General features: G+C 41.5%; 2 protein-coding genes across 2 annotated transcripts; one reads left to right on the top strand and one right to left on the bottom strand.

Moving 5' to 3' along the window:
- The first annotated feature begins 317 nt into the window (after positions 1-317).
- On the top strand, positions 318-2,102 carry LOC100266563 (F-box/kelch-repeat protein SKIP25). Its single transcript, XM_010646497.3, has one exon. The coding sequence runs from the start codon at positions 536-538 to the stop codon at positions 1,676-1,678; it is 1,143 nt and encodes a 380-aa protein (XP_010644799.1). The 5' UTR covers positions 318-535; the 3' UTR covers positions 1,679-2,102.
- A 959-nt stretch (positions 2,103-3,061) lies between these two features.
- On the bottom strand, positions 3,062-17,266 carry LOC100266568 (phytochrome-interacting ankyrin-repeat protein 2). The gene is made up of 3 exons (XM_002268406.5): positions 16,678-17,266; positions 3,716-3,887; positions 3,062-3,630 (listed from the first exon to the last, which is right to left on the bottom strand). Exons 1-3 carry the CDS (start codon positions 16,807-16,809, stop codon positions 3,410-3,412), a joined length of 525 nt encoding a protein of 174 aa, XP_002268442.1. The 5' UTR covers positions 16,810-17,266; the 3' UTR covers positions 3,062-3,409.
- Between the last annotated feature and the right edge of the window lie 1,664 nt (positions 17,267-18,930).

Genomic DNA, 18,930 nt, shown 5'->3' on the forward strand with positions numbered 1-18,930 from the left:
TAAACTATTTTACCTATATTTGATTTATTTTAAATTTGTTTTTAAATAAATAGATGAATTGAATAATTGAGACATTAATCATATAGATTTATAAAAGATTTAACTTAACTTAATTATTAAATAAATTAATTAGCTTATATATAATGTTACCTATTTAATAATTAAATAATAAACTTGATTATTATTCATATGGATTTGATTTGTGATGTAGAATTCTTAAAGCTTTGACGTGACCTCCAATGGGTACAAGGATAACATATTTAATATATTTCCACTTCATGGTCTGGTTAAGTGTAATTAGTAGAGCTTAAAAAAACACCAAACAAAATTTCAAAATTTAAAGTACAAACGCAAATCACTTGGTAATGATTTGAGAGTGTGGATGAAGTCAAAGAGAGGTTCTATAACTTTTGGTCTCTCTCCCCCCACCTTCTCCTTACAACCAATCACATCCTCTAAACCCTCGACATCGGTGGAGAATAACTAACCCTCACATCTTTACTACTTTCCCTACAAAAATCCATAATCATTTTCCATGTCAGATTCCTCCTCCTCCGCCAAAAGACTCAAACTTTTTTGCACTGATCTCCGCCGTCGTCACCGCTGCTGGCGGTGCACTCAGCCGTTGCTCCCGGGCCTGCCGGACCACATCGCCCACCTCTGTCTCTCTAGACTTCATCCTTCCATTCTGTTCGCGGTTTCTTGTGCTTGGAGAGAATTTATTTATTCTTCGGCATTTCCTCCACATCTCTCTATCTATACTGTGCTGTCATCCTCCATTGATTCCGGCGGTGATGCTGTCCACTTCTTCTCCTTCGATCCGATCCAGTCGCGGTGGCTCCAACTCCCGCCGCCGCCGCCGTCGGATCCTCCGCTCCGCGTCCTGCTGACTCACCCCTCGTTCCTCTCCCGGAGGTTACCGGTACAGTCTCTGGCGGTGGCCGGGCAGCTAGTGGTTCTGGCCGCCACCGCTCACGGCCTCGTCCCGGCCCTCCACCGCCCGCTTATCTTCGATCCGATGTCGCGAACCTGGCGGTTCGGGCCGCGGCTCTTGGCTCCGCGGCGGTGGTGCGCGGCCGGTACCCTAGGCGGGGCGGTGTACGTGGCCGGCGGGATGGGCGGAAGCTACAGTCTGGAGGTGGCGAAGACGGTGGAGAGATGGGAGGTGCGAAACGACGTCGTTGAGAGGATGGGGGGGTTGAGGGATGTGAGGATGAGTAGGGAGGCGATTGAAGCGGTCGGGTGGAGGGGGAAGCTGTGGATGGTGAATGTGAAGGGCGTGGCCACCAAGGAGGGGGCGGTGTACGACGTTGCTTCGGACGTTTGGGAGGAGATGCCGGAGGGGATGCTCGGAGGGTGGAGGGGGCCGGCGGCGGCGATGGCGATGGCAGGGGGAGCGGAGGAAATGTATGTGGTGGATGAGGGCAAGGGGATTTTGAGAAAATACGATGGTGAGCGTGACGCATGGGAAGAGGTGGTGGAGGCGGAGGTGCTTAGAGGAGCAGACCACATGGCGGCCGGCGGCGGAAGGGTGGTGGTGGTGAGTGGCGGCGGTGGGAGGGTCGTGGTGGTGGATGTAGTGGCGTCAACGCCGCGCATCTGGGTGGTGGACCCGCCGGAGGGTCTTGATGCGGTGGCTGTTCATGTATTACCCAGGATGAGCCGCTGTACGGATTGATTAATTTTTTGTCATACCCTGTACTCAAAAACCTATAAAATGATTTTTTTTTTCTTTTTTTGTAATTTCCTTCTCTCTATCTTCTCCCATAAATTTTGTAAAAACCAAACATACCCTAAAATTCTCCGTCTTTTAAGAACCAAACATATGTTTTCCGTTGGATCGTTATTCTGAGAGACATAAGAAACATTACCAACATAATCCCTAGTCTATTTCTATATATGGTTATTGTCTAAAAATCGACCATTCATCAGAAGATTTTTTGTGAAGCTACTAGGAAGAAAGAGACTTGATGTTGTACATTGGCCTTGAGCTAATTTCCCTATTTGAGAGGGCATTGTGTAACGCCATCCATATTTTTGGATTTGACCATTTTCTTTTCCTCCTCACCACATAAAATCAACTTCTCCACTTTTTGTATTAAGATTTGTGTTGTAGAGCTTGTTTGTAAGAAAACATTTTTATTCAATTTAGCACTTCAAAATAAATCTTCTAATAAAAATTTTCAAATACTCAAAATATTAAAAATACTTACTAAAATCACTATAAAAATTTCTAAAAATAATTAAAAAATTTTACATTTTCAAGAATCTCCAAAATCTATGTTTTTCTTTTCCAAATGAACAACTTTTATATTCAGCAAATTCTAAATGGTATTTGTTTTTTTATTTAATTATAAATAAAACTTAAAATTATATAATATTTAATTGTGTTCAATATTAAATTATTTATTTTTATTATATTTTATTTCTATTAAATAGTATAAAAAAAAATCAATATATTACTTTTTTTCATTTAAAAAAAGTTAAATATTTTGATTTTTTCTATTCAATCAAAAACTTATAAATCATGAAAAAATAGGCAAACCAACGACTTAAAGTCCAAAAAGAATTACTTTCAACAAAAAAACAAAAGAACAAATGCCCTCTAAATCTTTACAAGAAACCAGACTACAAAAAAATTGCCTTTTTTCATAAAAAAAAGTTAGACAATGAAACCCACACAAATGTTCCAGTCACTTCAACACATGATGAGGCTAATTTCTTGGTTGAAAACTGAAAAAGACTCACCCAAAAAAAAAAAAAAAGACAAACCATGAATATTCTTGATTCTACAAAAAAAAAAAAATCAGAAGAATCTTCTCAAAAAAGACAAACATCCAAAAATAAAAGAGGGAGACAGAACATTGAGACTACACAAAAGCATATAGACAAAATGCCATGCCTTCCAGCAAGTAGACCTCTTTACACAGAAAACATCAGTAGTAAATGGAAAAATCTTCCATGAGAAGATGCGGCGTATCATCTTGAAAATGATTCAGAAGTTCAGAAAACCCCTCAAACGACCCAAATCCATGGATATTGAAACAATGAAGCCAAAAGATAAACAAGAGAACCATAGATGGAATCGAAGTACAAGTGTAGAAGTACATCTTCCAAAATCAATCATCGAAACAACCCTATCAAACAAACCATTTTGGTTTTTTGAAAGATTTACCTAGGGTTTATAGTTATAGTGGACCTCCTATTCAAATGCTTCAACCATTTTACGGATAACATGTGCTTGGTTCATCAAGCATCCAAAACACACAACAAAACATAAATTTGATCCAAAGCCATACTTCATCACTACTAGTGCGTGCAATTGGTTTTAGTATCCATAGTTAATGGAGGATAATATTGGGCTGAACATGGCATCAAAGGTTGCAATGTGGTGTACTTGGGATGGTATTTAGCTTTCAGAGCTGTAGGAGGTCTCACCTGCTGATGAGCTCCAATTCTCTTGTTGGATGCGTTTCATCTCCTCATAAGCCCACTCAAGACCTGTGCAGTAATGGAGGGGTGGGTTGAACCTGTTATCATTGATGTCAGCAGCTAGGAATGCCCCATTCTCTATCAGGAATTTGATGGCATCCTTGTTTCTTTCTTTGGCTGCATTGTGAAGTGGGGTCCCTGGAAGTAAAAAGGACAAAAAGTGAGATGCAGAGACATTAACAGTTTGGTGTGGTTAAACCTGAAAGAGGTTGACGATACTTACAGCCACAGGCACCCTTAGTTCTAGCATCAATATTAGCACCACGTTCAAGCAATTCATCCATGACTCTGAGATGCCCACCCTGAGCGGCAAGGTGAAGGGGGGTCACCCCTTTCGATTTGGGGCCGCATGCTGCCACGTTTACATCCATTCCTTCATCAAGAAGTCGCCTCACCTGCCAGAGAGGAAGAAGAGAAGCCCGAATCACTAAACAATACTAGCACCAGAGAAGGGAGCCACCACTATTAGCAACTTAAACCTTCTCTTAAGACCTTTCACATTTAGGCCCTTGTTACAACAGGTTCCTTTGAATCTCTTCTAACATTATCACAAAACAAACTTCTTCCCTCCACTGCATGCCTGATAACCTCTTTACTAACAAGAGTTCAGGAAAAGAAACTAAGGCTTAAAACCCAAACTTTTTTTATCTCTTGCTACATATGTATTTTCTTAGGTATTTTGATTTTCTTTTATTTTTTGGACTTTTTATTTTATTATTCAATTGAATTTTCTCTCTCCAGGGTTTGAAGATTCATGTGACACCCTTCATTGTAATGGGGCCAAAAAGGATTTATATTGACATTTTCCAGGTTTTGTTTAACATTTTGTTCATGTCTTTGACGAATGTCTACATTTGATAGCCTTTTCAGCCAGACAAGTTTGTTCTCTTCTCTTTTTTGAGAGGGCAAAGCAGAAAATATACAAGGATACACTAAAATATACAAGGAGTATCAACAGTGTAATGTCTACAATAGACACCTTTACACAAGCAAAAGAGAAGAGAGAAGAGGAAAAAAAGGTGTCCTCCCCTTGGAGCTCAACCAATCAACCGAGTATCTTAGTTATTGAATGATCATCTAAAAAAAGGTGTCCTCCCCTTTACTTGGAGCTCAACCAATCAACCAAGTATCAAGGTTAATGAATAATCATTTATGTTCAACATCTTCAATCACCTTCTATTCCTTTCCTTTTCATAAAGTCCAAAACAAGCAGAAGGGAGAGGTCATCCTAGCCTGCTTCCGCTTATTCACCACAAAGGACCCTTGCCAACCTATGAGGTTTCCTCACATATAGAAGAGTGCCACCTAAGCTACTACTCCAAACAGTAAAATAAACTAATTGCCACAAATTTCTTGCTTTAGAGCAATGAAAGAGCTTATGATCACCCGATTCTTCTTCACCTTTGCACATCTACCATCCCATTCCATCCTTCTGAGCTGATCAAGCTTCAAAATCCTTCCATAAACTATTTCCCATGCAAAGAAGGCCATGCTCACTGGTACCTAAGGGTCCCAAGCTATGCTTGCAGGAAAAGGCTCTCTTCTTTCCCAGGCCAAGGAAGAATAGAAAGAGTTAATGGAGAACTTGCCATAATTGGAGTCCATCCAAACCGTTCTATCATCCTCATTCCCTATAATTAAACTTGTTGGCTAAGATGGAAAATTTAATTGAGGATATCCATCATTTAATTCATCTATAATCCACTTGAGACCAAAATCCATTTTTTTGGAAGACTAAAAGCAAAAAGTCTCAATTGACATGATCATATGCCTAAAATATATCTTACAAATAAACCCACCATTGGCACTCTTCCTCCTTAAATCTATGGCCTCATTTGTGATAAAAAAAAAATCATTCAAAGTGTGCTGATAAGCTAAAAGATCATTTTTCCTGCCACTTTTTAAGTCGGTTAGCTAGACTTTTGCCAAAAACTCAAACCACCCCCTAACTCAGGTAATGGGCCTAAAATGCTTTAAGTTCATTGCTCCACCTTTCTTTAGAGTTGATACCAAAAAGGTGGCCTTTCAGCTTTCTCTTAAAAGAGCTGTTATCAAAAACTCCCTAAAAAAAACTTATCACTTCATACCTAACAAAGTCTCAACACAGTTGCTAAAACACCATAGTAAAGTCATCCAGCCTTGTAGTTTTATCTTCACACAAACTAGACAAGGTAACAAATACTTCTCAGAAAAAGGAATATCCACACTCCTAGAATTAACTTTGGCCAAGAAGTCTCTTCTTCTAAGCACATGGACCATTTTATGAAAAAAGTTAGTATTTTTATCCCCATCTCTAAACCAATTTTTCTTGATTTCTACCTCCATATTGTTTCTTCTAATCCACCACCATCGTTCTAGCCTTGATTGCTTCAACAAAGAGGACTACTTTGATCTCTTAAGAATCCTAAAAGCTAATATAGTTTCTAGGAAGACTTACAGTGGGGGGATCAACCGTTATGTTCACAATTTCCAAGACTTTAAAGAGTTGTCACAATCAGAAACCTCTCCATTTCGGCTATCTGTGGCCATGCCTCTTCTCTCTCTTGGAATCTAATTTTTCGCTGCAACCTAACTGATTTGGAGATTGAGGATCTCGAAGAATTAATGACTTCTCTTACTCGTGTACACTTGTTCACAGCTGTCCCAGATGTGCGAGCATGGGCATTGACCTCTTTAAGCTTATTCTCAATAAAATATTTCTTTTGCTTTGTCCAAATTATCAGATTTAATTCCTTTCCATCCAGTCAATTTTATTTGGAAATCAAAAGTCTCATCTAAGGTTAAGGCCTTTGCTTGGTTAGCGGCATACAAGAAGGCAAATAACAATCACTTGTTTCATATGAGAAGACCTTCCAAAGCCCTTAGTCTGAAGTGGTGTATACTATGTAGGAGGAGTGAAGAGACAAGTGACCACCAATTTCTATATTGTCCATTCACTTTGGGGTTGTGGCACAAACTTTTTTATAGACAGTGATGATGTGGGTTCAGCCTAGGAGTTCCTGTGATATGATCTTTGTTTCTTATATGGTTTCTGGGAACTCCACCAAAGGCAAAACAGTTTAGCAGATTGTTTATCTCACTTTGATCAGGACGGTGTGGCAAGAGAGAAATGTTAGGATCTTTAAGGACAAGTGAAGGACGTCCGAGACTTTATGGCATTTATATCATTTCTTTACTTCTTTGTGGGCCTCGTCTTGACAAATTTAAAGGATGTCCTTTAAACCTCATTCAGCTTAGTTGGCTTGTAGTATGTACACTACAGTTGGGCCACCATTGAGAGTAGCCTAGCTATCTTTTCAAGAGAGGTTCCTCTGGTACATTCTTTTGTGATCTATCTTTTTGTACAAATCTCCTTGCATAGAGGAGGTTTTTAGATCAGATTTGTATATTTGTGGGGAGGATTCCTCATCCCTATTATGAAATCTTTATATGATATTAATACAATTCTTGTTTCTGATTAAAAAATAAATAAAAAATGAGCCAATATGGTTTAAGGCCTCAATTTTTTTGGTTCTGATATTCTCAAATCCCTCTTTATTCCAAATTTTTAGATCCTATTTTAGGGTGTTTAACTTTGTTGCCAAAATATGGCCTTATGAACCCCTAACATTAGTCACTCCACAAGTTCCTCACCAGGTCCTTAAAGCCTTCCATTTTAAGCTGCATATTTTCAAATGTAAAAGAAGATTTAACCCTTGTTATCCCTCCATTGTCTAAAACAATGGGAGAGCGATCAAAGACTGTTTTTAATAAGACACTCTGAATCAGGCTCGTAAAATGATCATCCTACTCTTCCAATACTAGGATATGATGATCCAACTTTGAAGAAGACTGGTTATTCAAGCTGTCACACAAAATGGGCCCTCTAGCTAGTGCAAAATCCCCAAATTCAGCTCCTCAATAGTCTTCAAAAAGAGCCTCATATCTGAGGGCATCTTTGGGGAGTTCCTCCCTTCCCTAGAAAATCTGACAACATTGAAGTCCCCTCATACGCACCAAGGATCATCACAAAGACTTCTTATATCACCCAACTCCACCCAAAAGTCCTCTCTCCTCCCTCCAAACTGGCCTGTACACCCTTAAGAACAACTAGACAGAACCGTCTTCACAGTTTTTGAATTGACAGAATATAGAAAAACTCACTTCCATATCAATCAACTCTAGCATCCTATGTCCAAAAACACCAAAACACCTCCTGCTGATCCTCTCGCCTTGCCTGCTCCCCATTCAAAGAATCTTCCCACTCCTAGGCTCCTCACTAGGTACATCGTCATATGTTGCATCTTAGTTTCTTGTAATTGTTTCTCTTCTTTACGCAATTTTAAAGTTGTTTCTTCCTCTCACTTTTTTTTTTAGGACTTGAAAAGAAAAAGACAGAAATGTGCCATGCTACTATAATTGCCATCAGGTGGATGCATATTTCAGGTTTGAAAAGGTAGTGTACAAACATGACTTTTTCATGATGGTGCTAAAAGCTTGAATCCTTACTACTAAAAACCCTACAATGCCCTCTAAAACATCTTAGACTCCAATGTACCAAGAATAGAAGCTAAGACTAATGTGGAAAAGTCTAATAGTAACAAAGGGTGCTTGAAGGCTTTAGTACAACCAAACAAACATTTCTTTTTTTTTTTGATAGGCAAGAAAACGACATATACAAAGTAACCAAAAGGCCAAAAAAGAGGCACAAAGACACAAAAACCAGCAATCATGCCACATAGAGAGTCTAACCAATCCATAAAGTCTAACAGCCACAAAGAACTATCCTCAATATATAATTTAACCCAACCCCAAAAAAGATACAAGAAAGAATTTTTAATTATTTGGTCCATGTTTTCCCAATTATCAAAAGTTCTCCTATTTCTCTCCCTCCATATGATCTAAAACAAGCACAACAAAGCAAACTTCCAAGACTTTTTTCTCTTTTTTCCAACGAAGGACTCGTGCTAGTTTTTTTTTTTTTTTTGATAGATAAACACAGAAAAATTATATTAAAAGAAGGGAGCAAGAAGGCAACTCGAAGCATACAGGAAGTATACACGAGAAGCCCCACAAACAAAAAGCACAAGGAAACATATACTCACCAACCCTCAATTAGAACCCAACCAATCTACAAAGTTAATTAAGGAGCGGGGCTCTCCATCTAAACAAGACTTGGACCAAGAGAAAAGATTACAAATGAAGGAGATTTTCAATCTTTGGATCGACAAAACCTCATTATCAAAAACTATCCTATTTCTTTCTTTCCACATCGTCCAAAATAAACAAGGGGGGCTGCCCGCCAAATCTTCCCACGCTTCTTGTCCACAAAGGAAGCGGACCAACCAAGGAGAGTGTCTCTAACCGTGAGCTGAAGGACCCAATTAACCCTAAACAACGAAAACACAAGATTCCACAACACCCTCGCCTTGGGGCAATGAATAAGGATGTGGTTTATTGTCTCCTCGTCATCACAACATAAGAAGCATCTGTTTGCTAGAGACCAGCCCCTCCTTTTGAGTTGATCTTGGGTTAGCACCTTCCCCCAAGAAGCTTCCCAAGCAAAAAAACCCACCTTAGTAGGCACGCAAGGGCTCCATATGATTCTCCACGGAAACGGGACTGCACCACCAGAATCAAGAGTATTGTAAAGGGATTTTACAGAGAAAATCCCACTCTTAGAAGCATTCCACACCACTCTATCCTCCATCCCAACATTGAGCCTCTTTCCTTGAAGGACCGAAAGGAGACTCGCCACCGCCTCTAGCTCCCAGTCATTAAATGATCTAGAAAAACAAGGATACCATCCCCCCGCATCCCCCATAGAATCCCAACAATCCGCTACCCACGCATCTTGGGATACCGCAAAGGCAAACAGAGAAGGAAAAGCCTCACATAGGGAAATGTTTCCACACCAAATGTCCTTCCAAAATTTCACCCTTCTACCATCCCCTACAGTGAAGGAAACGTTTTTAAACATCAGAGCGCCTTCCTTTCTAATTTCCTTCCACAACCCCACCCCATAGCCTTCCCTAACCTCACAAGAGATCCACCCTCCTCCTTCTTCCCCATACTTCGTGCTGATAATAAGCTTCCAAAAAGACTCTCTTTCAGCCGCAAAGCGCCAGCTCCATTTACACAACAGGGCCCTATTGAGGATAGAAAAATTTCTAATCCCCAAGCCACCCATCATTTTATGAGAGCGAACCACATCCCACTTTACAAGGTGAGGCCTCTTCTCCAACGCACCCCCACCCCAAAGGAAATCCCTTTGGATTTTCTCAAGCCTCAATCTTACAACTCTTGGAATACGCATTAAGGACATAAGATAAATCGGCATGCTAGCCAAAGTGCTCCGAATGAGAGTGATTCTCCCCTCCTTAGAAATGAACTGCCTCTTCCACAAAGCGAGTCTCTTCCTCATCCTTTCTTCCACACCATCCCACACAACCACCGATTTGTGAGGAGCACCTAGAGGCAGCCCCAAGTAAGTGGAAGGAAGAGAACCCACTTTGCAACCCAATTCAGAAGCCAAGACCTCAGCATTCTCAACTCTTCCCACCGGCAGAATTTCGCTCTTTTCCAAATTGATGTTCAGGCCAGAAATGGCTTCAAACCACATTAAAAGCCAGCTTAGAACAGCCATTTGGTCTTGGGAATCCTTACAAAAGACCAACGTATCATCCGCGAATAACAGATGAGATACTTGAATCCCATTTCCACCCCTTCCCCTTAACCTGCAGCCGGATAGGAAGCCCCCCCTAACCGCTTTGTTAATGAGGCAGCTTAAGGGCCTCCATTCCTAAGACAAACAAGTAGGGGGAAAAGGGGTCCCCTTGCCTTAACCCTCGAGTGCTCTGGAAGAAACCCGCTGGCGAACCGTTAATCAAAACTGAGAAGGAAGCAATAGAGAAGCACCACCTGATCCAACCAGCCTACTTCTCCCCAAAACCCATTTTTTGCATCACTGACATCAGAAAATCCCAGTTAATATGGTCATAATCCTTCTCTAGGTCCAGTTTGCATAACACACCAGCTTCATCCCCTTTCAGCAGCGAGTCTATGGCCTCGTTAGCAATTAACGCTGCGTTAAGGATTTGCCTTCCTTCAACAAAGGCATTTTGGGAAGAAGACACCACCTTACTCACTACTTTCTTCAGCCTATTGGCTAGAACCTTGGCGAGAATCTTGTACAGACCACCCACCAAGCTGATGGGTCTATAGTCACGTAAATCCTCAGCCCCACCTTTCTTGGGGACTAAAACCAGAAACGTGGAGTTAAAACTTCTAACGAATTTCCCTCTCTCAAAAAAATCCTTAAAGAAGCCCATTATTTCGTCTTTGACAAAATCCCAACAAAACTGCCAGAAGGCAATGGGAAATCCATCCGGTCCAGGAGCCTTGTCCCCATTCAGCTCCGAAAGGGCCAGAGACACCTCTTCCAAGGAGAACATCTCCTCCAGCCTGGCAGCCTCCTCTCTTCCAATTCTATCAAACTCCAAGCTGCTCATACTCGGGTGCCAGCCACCAGGATCCGATAACAGGTCCTGATAGGCCCTCACCACTCCCCTTTGAATTTCTTGATCTTCTGAAAGCCAGATGCCACTGACTTTAATCTTTTTCAAACAATTCCTTCTACTGTTAGAGTTCGCCATCTTATGAAAGAATCCCCGTGTTCTTATCTCCTTCCTTCAACCATATTTGTCTTGATTTCTGCCTCCACAAGATTTCCTCCATAATCGCCCACTTTTTAAACTCCTCCTTGGCCTCCTTTCTAGCCTCTAACTCCTGCTCGTTTAACGTTCTCTGCCTCTCCTGATCATCCCAAAAAGAAACTTTGCCTAAAGCCATCCTCAAGTTCACCCCCACTCTACCAAAGACTTCCTTATTCCAATTCTTCAGCTTAACTTTTAAGGCCTTTAGTTTTTCTAAGAGGACAAAGCTAAAGAACCACTGAAATTAAAACCTTGCCACCAGCCCTTCAGAAGCTCCTTAAATCCCTCCTCCTTCAACCACATATTCTCAAAACGGAAAGGAATAGGACCTCTCCTAACTCCACCCCCATCTAACAGGATTGGGGAATGGTCAGACATAGGCCTTGGGAGTATGCACTGAGACACTCCACTAAAATGGTTTTCCCAATCCTCCGAAATCAGGAAACGATCCAGTCTTGACCTGGATTGGCCATTTAACCCCCCACTCCATGTATAAGGACCCCCCTGAAGAGGTAAATCTCTTAAAGCTAGCTCATCTAGCACCTCCGAAAACCTTCTCATAGAACTAGACAATCTTCCTACTCTACTCCGTTCACTGGGAAATCTAATAACATTGAAGTCCCCACCAATGCACCAGGGATCAGACCACAGACCTCGAATTGCACCTAACTCTTCCCAAAAAGGTTCTCTATACCTCTTCATAGTAGGTCCGTAGACCCCCGTGAAGAACCACATAAACCCATCCTCGTAGTTCTTGAATCGACACGAGATTGAGAAGATTCCCACTTCCAGGCTTACTAACTCCAACACTCTCTTATCCCAGAACACCACCACCCCTCCAGCTGCCCCTGTTGCATTCACAGCTCCCCAACCTAAGAATCTTCCCACGCCAAGACTGTGAATAACCCCTTGGGACATTTCTTGGATTTTGGTCTCCTGCAAGCACACCAAATCCACCTTTTGCGATCTGATTAGGGCCTTGATAACCTTCCTTTTATTTCTGTCATTAGCCCCTCTGACATTCCAAGATAGAATCTTTAGCTTCATCTAACTGTCGAGATTCTAACCCCACCTTCTCTGACCACAGAATTCTCCTTTCTTGCCCCATTATAATTGATAGACCACTCAAGTTTTTTCAACTCCCGATCAAACTTAGTGGTCCTTGACGTGCCCTTTTTCAAATTTTGCTCTCTTCTTTTCTTAGTCCTTAGGAGCAAATTCAGGATTTCGCCTTCAAAACCATCCGTGGAGAAGCCCAAGAATTTGCTAAACCTCGCCAGGTAACTGTCGTCCCATCGGCACCCATCCAGATCCTGAAGCAACCCCTCAAACTTCCCACCCGAACCTTCTCCAGCCATTGGCTTCTCTCCCTTAGAGGCTAGCACCCCATTGCTACCGTCAGCTAGAATGATACTCAACAGAGTCTGCTCCTCTTCGTTGAACTCAGAAACCGAAACACCGATGGACCCCTCATTCAACGTCACCCGTCCGAAGGAAGAAGAAGAAGGAGAAGGAGAAGAGAGATCCCGACCCCCCATAGGAATATAACAGAGATCGACGTACCTAGAAGCCTCTTCGCATAGAGCTTCGTCAGTCAAGAGCCCCCGATCCATCATCTGAGAGGAAGCTCGCGTCATCGAGTCTCGCGGCAGCCCGACGAGGGGATCGGCTTCTCCTCTTGCATCTTGACTTGCGCCCTTGGATATGGGAGGCGACTGCAAAAACCGAGCCCTAGGAAGCGAGATTGGGGTCTCGTTTCCATAAAAGGCCCCATCTTCCAAAGCGCCAGCTTGAACAGGCCCACAGGCCTCACCCGACACCCCCTCTCTTAAGGAAAAGGGACGGGGCCTTGGATCCCGACCCAAAACCACCCAGCTTACAAGACAAAAGTCTTGGGCCTCCCCACAGCTTAAAGCTGAAGGGCCACAGCTCGGCCCACTGCTTGGGCCTGCCAGCCCACTTCCACAGTTGACCATACTGATGGGAGAGGACTCCCTACCCCCTCCCACTAGGTCGGTTGGACCACCAGCCCATCTCCTCTCAACAGTCCCTTCTGCAGAGGCCTCATCAGAAGGAATGAGAAATTTTCCTCCATTACGCGCCACGTCTTGTACCTACACCTGCAACCCCAACTGCTCCACCCCCTCCCTTTGACTTCCACAGCAAGCCACCCGATGAGACCCAACAACTTCTTCGCCTGCCCTTAGCCCGCTCTTCCCGGAGGAGCTTCCCGCCGGTACCACCTACGAGAACCAAGGTGTAGATTCCCACCACAGATGAAGGGAAAAGCACCCCGTCCCCAAAACTATATGAACAGAGTTAGGGACCTCCCAATCCTCACGCTTCACCAAAATCCTCGCCCATTGCATCTCAGACATGGATTTGGTTCCTTCATCCACTGCTACAAATCCTCCGCACCCATCTCCAATACTTTTAAACACCTCAAGACTCCAGAGATGGAGTGGAAGCCCGACCGCCCTAACCCATGTCTCTACGGTAATGGAGTTCTTGAAGGAACACCCCACCTTAGGATTCCATTTGTCCAAGATAAGCCAATTTTCCTTAATGCTTCTTTTGCCTCTGGCCAAAAACACGCTCAGCCTCTTGAGCCTGCTCGAATTTGAACAACATAATACCCCTGCCCAACGCGGCAATCGACAGCTTCCCCTTAACCTCCCAATTTTGGCGAGTCCAATTCCTAACGTAATCCAACTCAGGTAATGGAGTTGAGATAGAACCCCACCTCCCTATTAGGCAATGTTTTAGATGCTCTAGTCTACCACGCACCTCTTTTTCCCCGACCTCTAACCACACTGACTCACCCGCCCTTCTCGGGGTCGATTTAACAGCTTTTGCAAAAGACTTCATTTCCACCCCCTTTTCCTTCCACTGAACCTTCAGGACTCCCTTCGGCTTCAACGGAGCCTCTGGCACATTGGTGAACTTTAATCCTTCTAACGGTGCCACTCCAAGACCTCTCAACCTCACAGCCAAAGAGTTTCATCCACTGGCCTGACCCTTCCCTTTAGGGAAGATAATGCTGTATCTTTTTGCTTCCATATCTCGGACAGAGCATACGATGAACCTCCCTGCCTTGTTCAACCGTCGCTCCATTCTAAACTTTCTATTTCCCTCCAACCATTCAATAGCCCATCTTTGATCATCCACCTCTCTACAACAGGTTTCAACGCCTTCCAAAAGACAACAAAGGCTAGCCTTCCCAAATCTAATCCAAGAAGCAAAGCCCCTACTTCTCTCCCATATGCATCCTTTCAACTTTCCACCCGACTCCTCAACCACAATCTCAAACAATTTGGACTCCACCACAAACCGACTTCTTCCCATCTAATTGAAGGGTACCTCACCCACTGCACACCAAAAAGCACAAATCAACTGCCATAAAATGTGTGCTTTCAAACAATGAATAAGAAGATGGTTGCTCATTTCTTCTTCTTCCTTGCACATGTAGCATCCATTAGTAATATTCAAGCCCCTCCTTTTGAGTAGATCTATAGTCAAAATCCTGACTTGAGTTGTTTCCCAAGCAAACAAGCTATATTCCCAATGGCACCCAAGAATTTCATACTATGCCACAAGGGAACAACTCCACTCTCCTATTTTCCAAAGAGTAATAAAAGGACTTAATTGAAAAAGTACCATTCTTTGTAGGCTACCATAGTATTGCCAGTCCCCAAAGTAATGGAGTGTTCAAACTTCATACAACCTTCCAAAAAAGACTTGTACCTCATCTAATTCCCAATTATGCAACTATCTTATAAACCTTGAACTACAACTACCATCCCAAAGGTCACCCACCCAAGCATTTTTTGAAGAATCTATAGAATAGAGCTTCGGAAATGATTACCTCAAAGACATATTCCCACACCACTTGTCCTTCCAAAACTTCACCTTGCTCTCAGACCCAACCTTAAAACCTGTTTTATCCTTGAAGGACTCCTAACTACCTCTAATTGCCTTCCCTAAACAAAAGTTCCTTCCTTATGTAACATGAATGGTTTCATGAAGAACACCTCGTAAACACCTTGATAAGACTTTGGCTATGAACTTATACAAAAAAAAGGGTCAAGCTTATAGGTCTAAAATCGAAAATTTGGTCCAACTCTTCTTAGGCATTAGAGCAATTGAGGTGACATTTGTACTCTAATTAACTACCCCGTTTCTATGAAATCTTGAAAACACCTTCACTAAATCCTCCTTAATCTCATCCCAACAATCTTGAAACACATCAATGGTGAAACCATTAGGTCTAGGAACTTTGTCCCTATCTAATTGAAAAATGGCAATAAAAATCTCTTCTTCGATAAAGGGGCATTCCATCCAAGAAGCACTCTATGATGAAATAGGATACCCTTCTTGCTTAATAGCATCAATGCTAGCGATATTAGTAAGGATACTCTTCTTCCTTTCCTATAACTTTCCAAAAGACTCTTTATTCCCTTCTCTCGGTTTCGATTTCACAAATTGTAGCTTCCTCATGAATTTATGCGCTGCCCAACATCACACCAAAAAACTCTCCACCAAGTACTTCGATATCTCATAGGGTAAATTGTCAAACTACTATAGAGGAAACTCAATTTGGTGATTAGTGGGATTTAGTCATAATAAAGGAATTGGGATGAGTAGAATCTTTGTTGTCATGTAATGGTGCATGTAAATGAGAATAAGATAGTTTTCAATAAGGCTTTGAGTTCAGACTATAACATTTTCCACCTAAAAGTTGTTGAGCATCACTTGCACCCACACCAATATTCAATATCCTGTAGATAAAGTATAAACCAAACTACCTAAAAACCGCAACAAAATCAATGGAAAGTCATGGCAACCCATTCCATTCAAGGCAATAGGTAGCTTGCTTACTTAGTAGCGATCCCTGTGCGGGTTTTTTTTTTAATATAGGTAAAAGCGATTGTATTGCGATCCCTGGGCGGTATTACAGAGAAAGAGAACCCCCACTTAATTTCATGAACCAAATAATTTCAATCCCTATCTTTCATAATATTCCACGCTTACATTACTTTTCCTACATCAAAATCAACGAATTTCCTAAACTGTACTCTAACAAACATATCAACAATATATAACATCCAACTAACCACTCTTTTTTAGATAAAATTCCATATTTTAGACAACAAAATAGTAACAAATCAACACCAAACATCAAGAACCTAGACTTCCTCTTTGTACTACTCAAAATACCAAAACAAGGACTACAAATTCAATACTGAACACATAGCTATCTGATAATAATCTGAAATTTCCGAAAAAATAAACAGTAAAAATTCAACGACAAACACCAAGCACCTAATCTTTTTCGATCATATTCTAAAAATTTTCAGACAACAAAAGAAATAAAAAAAACCAACACTAAATACCAGGAACCTATACTTTCTCGACAAAATCCAGAATCTCAAACCGCAAAACAACAGAAATCTAACCGAAAATACCAAGAAAAATCCAAGAAATCACACACCTCATTGAGATCCCCTTTCCGAGCACCAACATGCAGCAGAGTCCACCCCCGGTCGTCCCCGCCCACCGCAGCCCTAAATGAGCGCTTCTTCGACAGGTTCCGACGAAACGAATCCGGTTTCGTTTCAAACATCCCTCTCACTCTACCAAATCCCCCAATTTCCAACGCACAGACTACCTACTACCACCACAACAACAAAGCGCTGAGAAAACGAAGCCAATAGTTTATATTGAATAGGATTGACGGCCACAAGGTTGTTACATGATAAAGAAAATCTGGGAAAGAAGAAGATGAAACGGGAGACAATTGGGTAGATGCGATTAGCGAGAGGAGTGGTTGGCGATGCAGTAGGGTTTGAAGGGATTCAAGCCAGGACCGAAGACGCGGAGATTATGGAAGATCGAGAATGGGAATGGGAATGGGAAAAAGATTATCATAATTTGCAGAGTAGAACACAGGGAGGAGATGGGATTGGAGGAGGATTTGGATTGGGAGAAAGAAGATGGGTGAGCTCAAGCCCCCGTTTTATACAGACGGAGCAGCGATGAAGGGTTTGCTTAGTTTTGGGATTTTGATTTTCTGTTTTTCCGGTGTTTCTTTTTCTTTTTATTTTTTCTCAACTTTAAATCAGAATCGTTCATTAGTATGATTAATTTGTGATCAGACTTGAAATTATACCCGTCCATGTATGAGAAAATTAGGAAACTTGTATTTTGGCCCTCTTATGTGGAAAATATATGCTTTTGGAAACCCAAATATATGAAATATGAGATCTAACTATTAATGAACAAAATAATATAAAAAACGTGCACTATTTCCTATTTACTCCTTGTCATCAGCAAGTCCTCTTCATGTTAGTATAACAATCTCAAACTTGAACTAATTCTTAAAGCTGAAACACAAAAAACACTCAACCCCATAACCAAAAGTAGGGAAACTCTCTCTCTATGAGATGTGCCTCCGCCGGAGACGGCTCAGCTTGGCACTTGTCCTGTGGCCTGGAAGCTGCGGGCCATCTGGGAGCTATAAAAGACGGAGCTAGAGCAAGGAAATGAGGAGGAACTAGTGGAAGCTCACCCTTGAAACCCTGACAAACATAAATGGAGGGGGATCGATGGCAGAGTTGGCTGTGACACACAAAAGAAGGAGAAAAAAAATCGAAATCCCAAACCCTAGCCTTCAAAGCCCTCAAATCTCTCCCAAAATCAGGTATATCGGTCTGAAACACACCAAAATCAATCTTAAAAGCCAAAACCAATCAAACCCCTTCAAGAACGAAGGAGACGGTGCAGAAACTGAAGCGCAGGAATGGACTTATAAATGCACACCCTGACAAACCGGTTGACTGGTCAATAGTTGGTCCACCGATCGGTCAACGCGATTAACGGTTTATGACTTTCCATTTTTTTTTTCACTTTTTTCAGTTTATGAGCACTGTGAATCATGGTCATTCCTAAAGAAAACCAAACTCACAACATTTGTAGATGTTTTCGCTACATAATCCCTCTTTTATACATGTGTTGTGCTACAAATTGTTGTTCCAGACCTCTATATATTGCAATCTGCTATACATAAACTAAAAATTTTTGTTTTGCTTGGGGACAACATCTCACATATACTAGGTGCTTAGAATTTTTGGTTCTTACATCTTGAGGAATGTCATATTTTCACATCAATACCATTTTGGAATTATATTCAGTTCATCTTTTCATCACCTATGTACATTTTTAAGCTATATGTTTTATTTCATGTTTCTCATATACCCTGTCTTTGTTTTTTAAATTGATAACTATGTTTTATCATCTATGTAGGTGAAAACCCAAGTGTGAATTTGCCTACTGGGCAGGGATCCATATGAGGAAGAAGGTATGGAAAAGGTGTTATATTTGTATCTGTGGTGTAAGAAAATTAAATTTTTTGGAGCTATGAAAGGCATGAACAATGATGTCCCCTTTGTAGTTTCATTCATTCTTAACAATGATGCACCTTAGGTACCCTAGATACTACCTTAATGTGTCTTAGGTACTACCTTAATGTGCCTTAGGTACTACCTTAATGAACTTGAGGCACTACCTTAGTACACCTTGGCTACTACATTTGTGAACCTATTGTTGCTACTTTGTGGCGTACTACTTGTGGTCAATCATAGGATGTATATTTGGCATTTAATAAGGTTAGAGAGCATCTAAATGAAGACGATTTAAGAAATGTTGCATTTTTATACTAAAAGCACAATTTCTTTGATTGCATTAG

The sequence above is a fragment of the Vitis vinifera genome, chromosome 2 (genome assembly GCF_030704535.1).
Source record: "Vitis vinifera cultivar Pinot Noir 40024 chromosome 2, ASM3070453v1".
Lineage (NCBI taxonomy): Eukaryota > Viridiplantae > Streptophyta > Magnoliopsida > Vitales > Vitaceae > Vitis > Vitis vinifera.

What these genes read in the sequence shown, in the direction of transcription:
- LOC100266563 (XM_010646497.3), top strand. Translation starts at nt 536, where the DNA reads ATGTCAGATTCCTCCTCCTCCGCCAAAAGACTCAAACTTTTTTGCACT.
- LOC100266568 (XM_002268406.5), bottom strand. Translation starts at nt 16,809, where the DNA reads ATGTTTGAAACGAAACCGGATTCGTTTCGTCGGAACCTGTCGAAGAAG. An exon ending in GGAAAGGGGATCTCAATGAG is followed by an intron (nt 3,888 to 16,677) that starts GTGTGTGATTTC and finishes CCTCTCTGGCAG; the next exon opens with GTGAGGCGACTTCTTGATGA. An exon ending in AACTAAGGGTGCCTGTGGCT is followed by an intron (nt 3,631 to 3,715) that starts GTAAGTATCGTC and finishes TTTTACTTCCAG; the next exon opens with GGACCCCACTTCACAATGCA.